The sequence below is a fragment of the Schistocerca americana genome, chromosome 7 (genome assembly GCF_021461395.2).
Source record: "Schistocerca americana isolate TAMUIC-IGC-003095 chromosome 7, iqSchAmer2.1, whole genome shotgun sequence".
NCBI classification, from domain to species: Eukaryota; Metazoa; Arthropoda; class Insecta; order Orthoptera; family Acrididae; genus Schistocerca; species Schistocerca americana.
This window is the reverse complement of record NC_060125.1, coordinates 177,339,675-177,353,160: the sequence shown is the minus strand read 5'-3', so window position 1 is coordinate 177,353,160 and position 13,486 is coordinate 177,339,675. Positions and strand designations below refer to the sequence as shown.

Here is a 13,486-nt window from a genome sequence, read left to right as displayed (position 1 = left end):
ATCACTAATAATATAGCTGAGCAAACATGTTTTTCATTTTGGTTGAATATCATAAAAATAATAGCACATGATGAAAATATGTAATCAGAGTGTGGTGGTGACTGGCATGATACAAAACTCATCAACAATAAAAATGTTTTGTTTGAAAATAACACAGAATACATCATCCACAACATTACAAAATGTTTGTATTTTTTTACTACACAATTAAAAATTTTGTGTGTGTTATTGTGTCTATATTCACACACTACAGAGTTATTTGAGTCATGGAAAGAAGACCACATTGATTATGGATGTTGTAAGACAGAACATTTTGCTCAATTAAGTGTTCCAAAGATCATGTTTATGATAATAATCACATCTTAATTTTTACAAAAAGCCACACCCATAATTACAATTTAGTTCAGGTAGTCTGCTGGTCATTTAAAGATAAGTGAAGAGTACTGTCCCTTCGCAATGAATCTCAATGTATGTGGCTAGCTTGGAACTAAAGCAGTTTGTGCAGAATTTTGAGCAAAATCCATTTGTCACGCTCTTAAGGCCTAAAGATTAGAAAGTGCTAAAGTCTGCCACTGAAGTAATTACCAAGACTGTATAATAAAATTATCCTGTATAATTCTTGTACTGTACTTATTTGCACAGCTTGCCAAAGTCACACAAGATCGTAAATCTGTAAGTTTTTTAATGTCTTAAATTTGTAGATACCAGGTTAGAAATCACATGAGATTTTTAGACAATTCCTGTGTGATTTTTACAATATCAAGCATTTTTTTTCTTATTTGCCTTTCACAAAGACTTAAAGAAGTGAATATAGGTGGAAATGTTTCACAATATGAAACTCGAAAGGCTGTGAGAAGTCAACCAGACTACATTGTGATAGGTAATGCATAAGAATAGGATGAAATGCACACAAAGAAAGAAATGCTAATAATAAACAACATTTGAACTCAGGAAGTCACAAGTGAAAGATCTGATACACATTTTGAAAAAAAAAAGGTTGTAATAGACTAAAATAGGGGCAATCTGTGCAGAATAAACAGCCAAGGTAAGAAAAGTGAACACTGGCTTCAGCAGAATAAACAAAGGTACAACACACTACAGTGATTTGAGGGTTGTTGTTGTTGTTGTTGTTGTTGTTGTCTTCAGTCCAAAGACTGGTTTGTGCAGCTCTCCACACTAGCCTAGCCCATGCAAGCCTCTTCATGTCCGAATGCACAATGCAACCTACATCTGTTTGTACCTGTTTGCTGCTTGCTTCATCCCTCAGTCTACCTCTACAATTTTTATCCCCCCCCCCCCCCCCTCCCTCCAATTACAAACTGACAACTCCTTGATGCCTCATAAAATGTTGTTTCAACTACTCCCTTCTTTTAATCAAATTGTGCCACAAATTTTTCTTCCCAATTTGATTCAGTACCTTCTCATTAGTTATGCAACCTGCCCATGTAATCTTCAACAGTCTGCTATGGCACCATACTTCAAAAGCTTATATTCTCTTCTTGACTATACTGCTTATTGTCCACATTTCACTTTCTTACAAGAAGGCTATGCTCAGAAAATACTTTCAGAAGGGTCTTGCTAACAAATAACAGGTTTCCCTCCTATGGCTCATCAGACAATTTTTTTCTGACGTTTCAGCAGGTGTTAGCAAATTCATTCTTGCAATATGTAGCTGGAGTCAGCCCAAACAAATACTACTGCTCGTTACCCTTCTCAAGTGATGCCCAGTTTTGACAGAAAGCATCAGTTTCTTTCCCGTTGTAAAACAAAATGATTTTTATAATGGAATTTTTATGTGCCCGTTTGACAGAGTGGTCCCAAATCAGTCTATTGCAAAATTCATTTTTTTGATATGTACTAACAGGGACAGTAAAACATGAAGAATAATCTAGTATTCTAGCAGAGAGCAAGCAGTGCTACTGTGAGGTGATGTTCAGTGCAGGCCAGGGTGGTGCTGTTGCTGCTGCAGTACTGGCTACCGTATTTACTGGAATCTAAGCCGCACTCGAATCTAAGCCGCACCTGAAAAATGAGACTCGAAATCAAGGGGAAAAAAATTTTCCTGAATCTAATCCGCACCTGAAATTTGAGACTCGAAATTCAAGGGGAGAGAAAAGTTATAGACCGCACCTCCAAATCGAAATAAATTTGGTCCATTGTAATATGAGACACAATTTAGGTCGAATGAATGACGATACAGCTACAGTAGTTTGGTTCGAGTTGTAAGCTTAGCAGTTAAGCTTTACCAGGTAGCCATTGCTATGCGTCAGGCGCTCCGTCTGTATTTATATGGGTACCCTATCTTTTTTACGTGCTTCGTCTGGTTTGAATTGATTGCTTATTTTTCTTTGATCTGATAAGTGCCGTTCTCTTTGTTACAGGTGTTTACGTCACTCTAAGCTGAAAATGCATTACTGTACTGTGTCATGCATTGTTTGTCGCATTCTGATAATGAGTGTTTATGGCTTGTCGCCGCTCGCGGCATGGCTTGCTTTTGTGCACACTACTGCCACTTATAATTTATAAAAAGAAAAATGAGGAATCATCTCATTAGCAAAACAATGGCATTAAAATCTTTGCACATGCCTAGTCAATTGCTGTGCTTCATTTCTGACTGTATCACTGTTAGGCATAAGAATAATATGACTATAAACATGACATGATATGTATATTCTTCTGCGTTTGCTGTTTGCTGTTGTCTCACTCTAGTTTCGTAGTTTACTAGGCAGACAGAATTTAAATGAGATAGCAGCAAACACGAAAGAATACATGGCAAAATGTTTATATTCGTATTATTCTTATGGTGAAGAGAATACTGCATGTGATTCACAATTCATAAAAGTTCCTATTAGCAACCATCTCTTCTGACAGGTAGGAAAAAATTCAGAACGTAGAGTTGGCCATATTGACAAACATCCCAAACAGTCTTGCCAGTCGGATTTTCGTAGTACATTCGAAGATGAACAATACAGAATTTGTATTTACTTCGTTGAATAATGTATGAAAACGCAGTGGTCGAAACTCGGGGCGGAGAAAAAAGCTCGTCTTCCACCTTTTTTTAAAATTTATTTACTGACGCAGAGGTTTTGGCGCCAGTAGTTATCTTTGTGCCTGCAAAGCATGCCTGTGTAGCGCTACATATATTCGATGGCAGAAGTTAGTTGTGGCAGCACCTACCAATATTTTTCAGAACTTCCGCTTACTTAGAACTTGATTACAAAAACCGGAAAAAAAGTGGGGCTTAGATTCGAGTAAATACAATATTCTTCCAATTTTACTGTCCTCGTTAACCCATGTTGATAAAAAGACTATTGCACTTGACTAATTTGAGACTGCTCCATTGAATGACCACGTCAATTTCTGATTAAAAAATCGTTTTCTTTGTAACGGGAAACAAACTGGCGCTTTCCATCAATGCTGGGTGTTTCATGAAAGAAGTGACGTGCAGAATTTGTTTGGGCTGACTTCAGCTACACTTTGCGAAGACAAAACTGCAAATATCTCTGGAAACACCAGATTAAATGTGCCTGACAACTGATAGGAGAGACACCCTGTATATATTCCATGTTAACAAATACCTCTTTTTAAGAAATGCTTTCATTGCTGTAGCCAGTCTGCATTGTATATCCTCTCTACTTTGGCCATCATCACTTAATTTGCTACGCAAACAGCAAAACTCATCTACTGCATTTAGCATCTCACTTCATAATGTAATTCTCTCAGCAATGCCTGGTATAACTCAGCTACATTCCATTACCCTTGCTTTACTTTAGATGATGTTCATCTTGTAACCTCTTTGCACTCCATTCCATCCAACTGCTCTTCCAAGTCCTTTGCTGTCTCTGACAGAATTACAATGCCCTCGGCAAACCTCCCACGTTTCTTCTCCCTTTCATTCCTTTCCAAATTTCTTCTTGGTTTCCTTCACTGTTTGCTCAACGTACAAACTGAATGACATCAGCGATAACCTACAATTCTGTCTCATTACCTTATCAACTACTGCTTTCCATTTGTGCTCTTCTACTCTTCAAATCATAGTGCAGTTTCTATACTATCTGTATTTTATCCCCGCTACCTTCTAATTTTCGAAGAGTGTATTCCAGTCAACATTTTCAAAAACTTTCTTTAAGTTAAAAATGCTATAAATGTAACTTTATCTTTCTTCAACCTATCTTTCGGAGTAAATAATTGTGTGAGTACGGTCTTGCGTGTCTGGAAAGCACACTGATCTTCCTTGAGTTCAGCTTCGACTACTTATTCCATTCTTCTGTAAATAATTTGTGTCAATATTTTGCAGTCATAACTTATTAAACTGACAGTTCAGTATCATCCAAAACCTACAGCTCCTGCTTTCTTTGGATCTGGAATTACTGCCTTCTTCCTGAAGTCTTTTTGCACACCAGGTAAATATTTTTTTCATGGCTGGCTCTATCAGAGACCTGAATAATTCTGAGGGAATGTCATCTATTCCAGAAGCCTTGTTTCAACTTAATCTTTCAGTGCTTTGTCAAATTCTTGTCACAGTATATGTCCCATCTCATCTTAATTAACTTCCTCTCCCCTTCCTATAATATGACTAGAAATTCTTATACTGCCCTCCTACACATTTCTTCCAATTTTAAGCTTCCATTCCTTTTCTTTGGACTGGCTTACCCCTGAGCTCTTAATATTCATACAGATGCTTCTCTTTTCTCCTAAGGTCTCTCATTTTCCTGTGGTGACATCTATCACCCGCCTGCTCATGCATGTTTCAGCAGCCTTGCATTTATTCTTTGGCCATTCCTACTTAGCCATCCATTCTTCCTTCCTCAATCTCATTCTTCGGACATATGTGTTCCCTTTCACCTGTTTTATCTGATGCATTTTTCCTTTTTTCCTTTCACCAGCTAAATAAAATATATTCTGTATTATTCACGGATTTCTATATGCCTTATCTTTTTGCCTATTTGATCCTCTGTTGTCTTCACTATTTCATCTCTTGAAAGCTACCAATTTATATTCTAGTGTATTCCCTTACCCTGTTTCAGTCAAATTTTGCCTATTGTGCCCTCTGAAACTTGCAATAATTTCTGGTTGTTTGAACTTATCCTGGTCTCATCTCCTTAATTTGGTACCTTTTCACAATTTCTCAAGCTAAATTTCATAACCAATAAATTATGGTCAGAGTACACATCTGCCCTTGGAAATGTCTTATGCTTTAAAACCTGGTTTCCAGATCTCTGTCTTACCATTATACAATCAATCTAAAAGCTTTCAGTGTCTCCAGGTCCTTCCAGACATATGACCTTCTGACATTATTCTTAAACCAAACGATTAAATTTGAGAGATACAGGATTTTAAGTTCAGATCAATAATATAGCTGTTTTTCAGTGCCAGTTACCTGCAGTGAGAGGGCCTCATCTCAGGACTCACTGCCACGCAGCCTTCTGCCAGTAAGGCTTCCAACAAGAGACTTCAGTGTAGCACCCAGACCTTTCCCTGGGGTCTGAGCATTTTGCTGGCCACGACCTAGTCCTTGTGGATGTGCATCCAAGCATTTTTGATACCTTAGCTGTGAACAGATACAGTTTTTATTCATTACACATTGAAAAAGCATATTATAAGATTCACAAAAGCATGACACTCTAAGACTATGGCACAGGCAGAACAAGATAAAAAATAAAAGACGCGAGGAAATTGTCATTTGGTAAGAGTACTAAATAACACCATAATCAGCACTCAAGTTAGAGTATATTAAATCATGTGATTGTTGTTGTCTTCAATCCAGAGGCTAGTCTGATGCAGATCTCTGCACTAGTCTACCCTGTGCAAACATCTTCATCTCTGCATAACTACTGCAACCATACATCTGAATTTGATTCTGTTATCAAGCCTTGGGCTCTCACTACAAATGTATACCCACCACACTTCCCTCCACCACTAAATTGGTAATTCCTTGATGCTTCAGGATGTGCCCTATCAGTCAATCCCCTCTTTTAGTCAAGTTCTGTTTTTATATGTTTTTTTCTCCCAAATACGACTCAATACATTTTCATCAGCTATTCGATCCAACCATTTAGTCTTCAACATTTTTCTGTAGCACTATACTTCAAATTCTTCTACTCTGGTGTTGTCTGTAGTGTTTTAGTCTACATTTCATTTCTGTACAAGGTTACACCGCAAACAGTTACTTTCAGAAAACAGTACCAAATATTTAAACTCCTGAAAAATGTCATCTTCTTACTAGAGAAGTTTTATTTGCCCATATAACAATAACTACATACACATATGACTAGTGTCAGCAGTTTAAATTGCCATCTTCACGTCATCTATGTACATCGGTCATTATGCCACTCGATGTAGCACACTGTCATCTAGTCATAAGCATATTTGAGAGCAACTCGTTGAAGGAGATGCAGTGTGTAACATTATATATTATATAACAAAACCATACTTGCGGTCAACCCACATAAAAATTTCTTATAAAATACATGTTGTTCACAGTGTTTTCCTTACTATTTCTTTACTGAGTGTACACCACCAATTATGGTTTTATTATACAATACATAATGTTAACTGGCGCAGCCTCTTCAACAAGTTGCTCCCAAATATGCCTGTGACAAGATGACAGTGCACTGCACTAAGGGGCATAATAACTGATGTGTGCAGATGAGCTGAAAATGGCAGTTTAAATTGCCAAACCAATTCATCCATATATGTAGCCTGTTTATTGCAATCTGGGTAAATAAAACTTCTCAAAATTCAGAGATCAACTCTCCTGCTGACAATGTCAGAACTACAGCCCAGTTTCTATATGAACGCAGATAAATTTTCCTTCCTGTATTTTATTGCTGTCACATTCAATATGTCGAAGAGAGTATTCCATTCAATAGTGTCAAAAGCATTTGCTGAATTTACAAATGGTATGTAGGTTTGTCTTTCTTCAATCTACCTTCTAAGACAAGTCAGAATCAATATTGTCTTGAATGTTCCTACATTTCTCTGGAAACCAAACTGATATCTTCCTGAGGTCAACTGCTACAAGTCTTTCCATTTATCCATAAATATTTCATGTTGCTATTTTGCACCCATGGTTCAGTAGTATTCACACATATCAGCGCCTAGCACCTACCTTCTTTTGTATTAGGATTATGAAATTCTTCACGATGTCTGAAGGTATTTAGCCCGTCGCACATATCTTGCATACTAGGTGGAATAGTTTTATCATGATTGGTTCTGCCCAAGGTTATTGATAATTCTGAGGGAATGTGATGTACCCCTGATCCATTCTTTCATTGTTTTTATCAAAGTCTCCTTGTAATTTATCTCAGTGTTCTGTCAGTTGTTCTCATAGTATCATATCTCCGATCTAATACTCGTCACCTACTTCCTTTCCCTTTCCATGATATTGTCTTCAAGTAAATTACAGAACATTAAGGAAACCAGTAAGAAAAATGAACAACAAAGACATCCTGTGGCACCTCCAACATGCTACCTTTGTTGAATGATGGGCACGGAAGATGATTTCACATAAACTGCTTGGCGATGGTGATTTGAAAATATGGTAACAAAAGTTGTGGCAGAATATAAATAATTTAGGAGTAAAGGAAAAAAGTCACTAAATGGTAGAAGCACTTCATTGTCAACAGGTGCACACACACACACACACACACACACACACACACCTGTGTAACTCGACTGTGCTGGCTGAACATGCAATGCTGGGATTGCAGTACAGGGAGGGAGGCATCAGGTGCACGGAATAGGAATGTGAGAGGGAGAGGCAGCAGGTGCATGGGCACAACAGCTGGTGAATTCGTGTAGTGCACAGTGGTGATGATGTGAATGTGTGGACTGGGAGGGGTGACAGAACAGAGGAGGGTAGACTATCGGGTAGAGAATGTGGGTGCAATGGTTAGTGAGATTGGGGTTAAGAGAGTGAAGGATGTGTTGCAACCATAAATACCATCTGCATAGTTCAGAAAAGCTGGTGCTGTAGGGAAGGATCCAGAAGGCACAGGTTGTGAAGCAGCCACTGAACTTTAAGAAATCCACAGCACAACCATGGGAACCTGCATGGCACCCTCCTACTATTACTTGTTTATGGGCCATTTAGAGGAAACCTTCCTAGCCTCTCAATCCCCGTATCTGGTTTATGTTCAATGACAATATTGTAATGATCTAGACATGGGGCCACAACACTCTATGCTCATTGCTCCACAACCTCGAAATATTCTCCCCATTCACTTCACCCAGTCCCCCTCGGCCCAATTGCTACATTCCTGCAAGTTGAGCTCTACCTCTGATGGTTCCAGCTGTACCTCTACCTCTGTCCATATAAAGTCCATCAACCACCAATAGTACTGCATTTTGACAGCTGTCAACCCTGCCACACCAAACAATTGCTCCCATTTAGCCTGGCCAGTGGATGGCATAACTGAAGTAATGAGAATTCCCTTGGCCAGTATGCTAAAGATCTCGCAAAAGCCTTCAAATGCAGGTACTACCCCTCAAGTCCAGCCCACAAATAATTTCCTGTGCCATATCTTACACAATCCTAATCCTCCTACTGTCTCCAAAAACCAGTTGCAAAGGAGCACTTCCCGCATCCATATCACCAAATGTCATCCCAGACTGGAGCAACTGAATCCTGTCCTTCACCAGGACTTCAACTGTCTATCATCATGCCCAGAAAAGATGAACTTCCTACCCACGATCCTTCCCATTACTCCTAAAGTGGTATTCTGCTGCCCACTCAACATACACAACATCCTGGGCCACCACTATCCCACTCTCACATGCAGCCCCTTGCTGCATGTGTCATATACCTGTGGAAGACCCAGCTACAAGCCTGCCAGATTCACCCACCCAGCACATGTACTCCAATCCTGTCACAGGCTTGTCCTACTCCATCTGAGGCAGGGCCACCTGTTAAAGCAGTGATGTCATGTACTGACTCAGCTGCAATTTATATTCAGCATTTTATGTCAACAGGACCACCAACCAGCTGTCCACCGGAATGAAAGGTCACTGCCAAACTGTGAGCAAGAACAGAGTTGACCACCCATGGTAGAAAATGCTGCTGAGCACAACATGCTCAAGTTCAATGGATGCTTCATGACCCGTGCTAGGTAGGAGTTATTCAAACACCTTCTGCTCTTGTAATCCTCCTGGCTGCAATCTCCCACTGCACCCACGACATCTACCCAACACTCTTCCCCTCCTCTGTTCTGTCATATCCTCCCCAGTCCATGCCTTCACGTTATCCGCATTGTGTGCTGCATGCACTCACTGGCTCCAGTGCCTGTGTGTTGCTTTCCTATCCTGTGCATGTGCTGACTCTCCCTCCTAAATTCCTATACCACAAACCTGCTGCCTCCCTCCAAGCCACCAACTAACCCTCTTCAACCATTCCTCACCCTTCCTGCCTCTTTCTCCCTCTGCCCACCCCACTTGAGACAAACACCCATTCCAGACCACCCGACAGTCTGTAACCAGCACAATATAAGAGAGAGTGTGTGTGTGTGTGTGTGATGAACTTGCTCAGTTTACTGTTGCCTGCCTCCAGTTACTTGAACTGCTACCTGCACTGGTTATCAGATCAAGGAATTCTGTCACTTTCATACCAAGGAGCATGAACTCAGATCAGGAAAAATGTACACCTGCTGTTGTAATAGAAATACTTTAAAATTTTGCTCCTACTCTCTCATATAAATGACACTGGTAAGAAAAGGTTGCAAGTGGATATAAAACAACTGTTTCTTCAGTCACTATCAGCTGACCAAGATGTCGTTCAAGTCTGAAGATTTTAAATTATGAGTTACACTCAGGTTTCATCACCTTCATCTTTACTTTGTACATAATTCATACACAACACACACTGAAGTGACAAAAGTCATAGGATACTTTCTAATATGACATGGACTCAACAAGTCCCCCACACAAATATTGAGCTATGCTGCCTCTATAGCCATCCATAATTGTGAAAGTATTACCAGTGCAGGATTCAGTGTGCAAACTGACCTCTCAATTATGTCCCATAAATGTTTGATGGGATTCATGTTGAGTGATCTGGGTGGCCAAATCATTCACTCAAGCTGTCTAGAATGGTAGTCAAACAATTGTTAACAACTGTAGCCCAGTGACATGGCACACTGTCATCCATAAAAAGTCTATTGTTGTTTGGGAACAGGGAGTCCATAAATGGCTGTAAATGGTCCCCAAGTAACCGAACATAGCCATTTCCAGCCAATGGTTGGTTCAATTGGACCAGAGGACTCTGTCCATTCCATGTAAACACCACCCACACCGTTATGGAGTCACCACAAGCTTGCACAGTGCCTTGTTGACACACTAGGTCCATGACTTTGTGGAGTTTGCACCACAATCAAACCCTGCCATCAGCTCTTACCAACTGAAATTGGGGCTCATCTGATCAGGCTATGGTTTTCCAGTTGTCTATGGCTCAACTGATACGGTCACAAGCCCAGGAGAGGCACTGCAGGCAGTGTAGAGCTGTTAACAAAGGAACTCGCATCAGTCATCTGCTGCCATCGCCCATTAACACCAAATTTCGCCAAGCACTGACAATTCTACACAAATGCCGCTGCTGTTGGTCGTTTAGGGAAAGCCATTAGCCACTGCATTGTCCATGGTGAGGGATAATACCTGAAATTTGGTATTCTTAGAACATTCTTGACACTGTGGATCTTGGAGTATTGAATTTCCTTACAATTTCCAAAACAGAATGTCCCAAGCATCTAGCTCCAAATTCCATTGCATGTTCAAAGTCTGTTAATTCCTCTTGTGTGGCCTTAGTTACATCAGAAACATTTTGGCACGAATCACCTGAGTGCGAATGACAGCTCTGGCAATGCACTGCCCGTTTATACCTTGTGTACAGAACACTACTGCCATCTGTACATGTGCATATCACTAGCCCATGACTTTTGTCACCTCAGTGTATCTATCAAATTGTGCCTTGTAATATAGGACAATTACTAACTGCATTTTTACTTTCAATATCCCTTGCCAGTATTGCTAACTGGGTATGTGCTCTTTGTAAGTCACACACTCGTTATTATACTTTAAAGAGTCATAAAAAGGTCTGTGCACAAATGAGTTTTCCAATTCTTCCCTTGGCCCTTATATGTTATAAACAAACCAAAATCATTACTTTTTAAGCCCTCAAACACATTGGAAAAAATAGGCCTACCAACAGAAAGCAAAGTCATGTTTCATTCATATATGTATTACACCACCTTTTCATCACTTTTTCCTCAGTTTAGGTTGTAAGGTTCCAAACAGTTGAAGGCCTTTTCTGTTGTCTTACCTTACAGGCTGCTTCAACAGTCTTGCATAATGCTCCAGATGAAGGTTCACAATGGAATACATGGGCCATAAAGAGATCCTGTGCAGTGTGCATGATGAAACCACACTGCTTTACATTCCGTCCAATCCCAAGGAATGAAAGGTACCGAACTCGGCATTCGGCAATTAGCTTACTTTCCTCCTGTGAACAGAAATTTGAAACTTTAAATGAAATGGAACAAGTACTTTAGAGTAAATTTTATCCACAATTATTGCAGAAATTATACTTTGCACAAAGCTAAAAAAAACAGTCATCCACATATATTAAAGTTATGGTAATTGCTAGTACAGTAATAAAAAAATAAGCTTCTTAAACTGCAATAGATTCCAAGTAATTATTTTGACACTATACTTGATAAAATTAACAGTTTATCAAAGTTAGCATAAGAGTTATTTCTAATGTATGTACCATTGTTTCCACAATTTAGTTTGTTCACAGTAACAACATGGTTCCGTTTACAGCTACACACACACACACACACACACACACACACACACACACACACACACACACACACACACAGAGAGAGAGAGAGAGAAAGAGAGAGTGAGAGTGAGAGTGAGAGAGAGAGAGAGAGAGAGAGAGAGAGATATGTCAGTCTAAAATAAGACCAGGCCAGTGGTGCATCACTTCCCAGCTCTAGAGTTGAGAAGTGTAAGTATTGAGAGACAATCCAGATGAACCACATAGACCCAGGTTTCTGTTGTTATGTTTCACAGAAAGATCAACAACAAAAAGTTTGGCACTTGTGGTGTGGATAAACTGCGGTTACTTCCTTCAGTAAGGAACACTTTATAAGACATACATGTTAGTTGGTAATAGAATAATGTCCCACTATACTAAAGCAAAAATTTCCCTAGCTATGCATAATACCCATCTCCACAGCCAAGATAACTCTGTGAAACTGAGTAAACCTCAAGCCTCTCTGTACTGTCTCATGGAGTGAAAACATATACTGTAAAACTGAAGGTGATATAGCAATTGAATAGAGCATTAAAATCTACATCTTCCACACCAATTTTTTAATGCTGTTCGAGAGCAGTAGACGTGCCACAACTATGTTTCACTCTCTCCTTTCCTTTCACTTTCATAATCATCAATAATTACACAAATATGACATGGAGACTGCTACCCACTGCACAGAAGAATCGAGTGGCAGACAGGAACATTTAAAGGTAGACTACTAAAAAATATCACCTTTCGGTAAAAGTCTTTAATCAGATGCTCAGTTACCTGATGAATGACTTTGCCCAAAAGTATATTTATTAAATGTACTCTGTATGATGAAAAAATATACCTGACAGCAGCTCTGCTGCCTTCTTTCAGCCATGAGGCGTAAACAGCTACAGCTGAATGCCATAGCTGCCTAACACTGCAATAATGCTGAGACATTGCCATAGGAATGTAGACAATATCACGTTCTGTGGCAGATGTGTAAAGAATTTGGACGAAACTGGCTTTTAACTGTTGGGGACCTATTATTGCCACTGAGACTACAACTTGCCATGCACCAGCAACCCATCAGAGGACTAACAGAAATTTTATTCTTAATGCTTAGGAAATTATTATGATTAATCATTCCCTGTTAAACATTACCTGTTATACACTACTGGCCATTAAAATTGCTACACCAAGAAGAAATGCAGATGATAAACAGGTATTCATTGGACAAATATACTAGAACTGACATGTGATTACATTTTCACACAATTTGGGTGCATAGATCCTGAGAAATCAGTACCCAGAACAACCACCTCTGGCCGTAAGAACGGCCTTGATATGCCTGGGCATTGAGTCAAACAGAGCTTGGATGGCGTGTACAGGTACAGGTGCCCATGCAGCTTCAACATAATACCACAGTTTATCAAGAGTAGGGACTGACGTATTGTGACGTAGTGCTCAGCCACTATTGACCAGACATTTCCAATTGGTGAGACATCTGGAGAATGTGCTGGCCAGGGCAGCAGTCGAACATTTTCTGTATCCAGAAAGGCCCGTACAGGATCTGCAACATGCGGTCGTTCATTATCCTGCTGAAATGTAGGGTTTCACAGGGATTGAATGAAGGGTAGAGCCATCACGCCGGGTGATACGCCAGTATGGCGATGATGAATACACACTTCCAATGTGCGTTCA

General features: G+C 39.8%; 1 protein-coding gene across 1 annotated transcript in view; it reads right to left on the bottom strand.

The window, feature by feature from the left end:
- LOC124622054 (protein Fe65 homolog) overlaps positions 1 to 13,486 on the bottom strand; it is a 267,315-nt gene that overhangs the window by 11,112 nt on the left and 242,717 nt on the right. The window contains exons 12-13 of the mRNA XM_047147618.1: positions 11,312 to 11,491; positions 5,381 to 5,551 (exon numbers count right to left, since the gene is read on the bottom strand). Coding sequence (XP_047003574.1) covers positions 5,402 to 5,551; positions 11,312 to 11,491 — 330 coding nt within the window. The 3' untranslated portion in view covers positions 5,381 to 5,401. The remainder of the gene's footprint in view (positions 1 to 5,380; positions 5,552 to 11,311; positions 11,492 to 13,486) is intronic.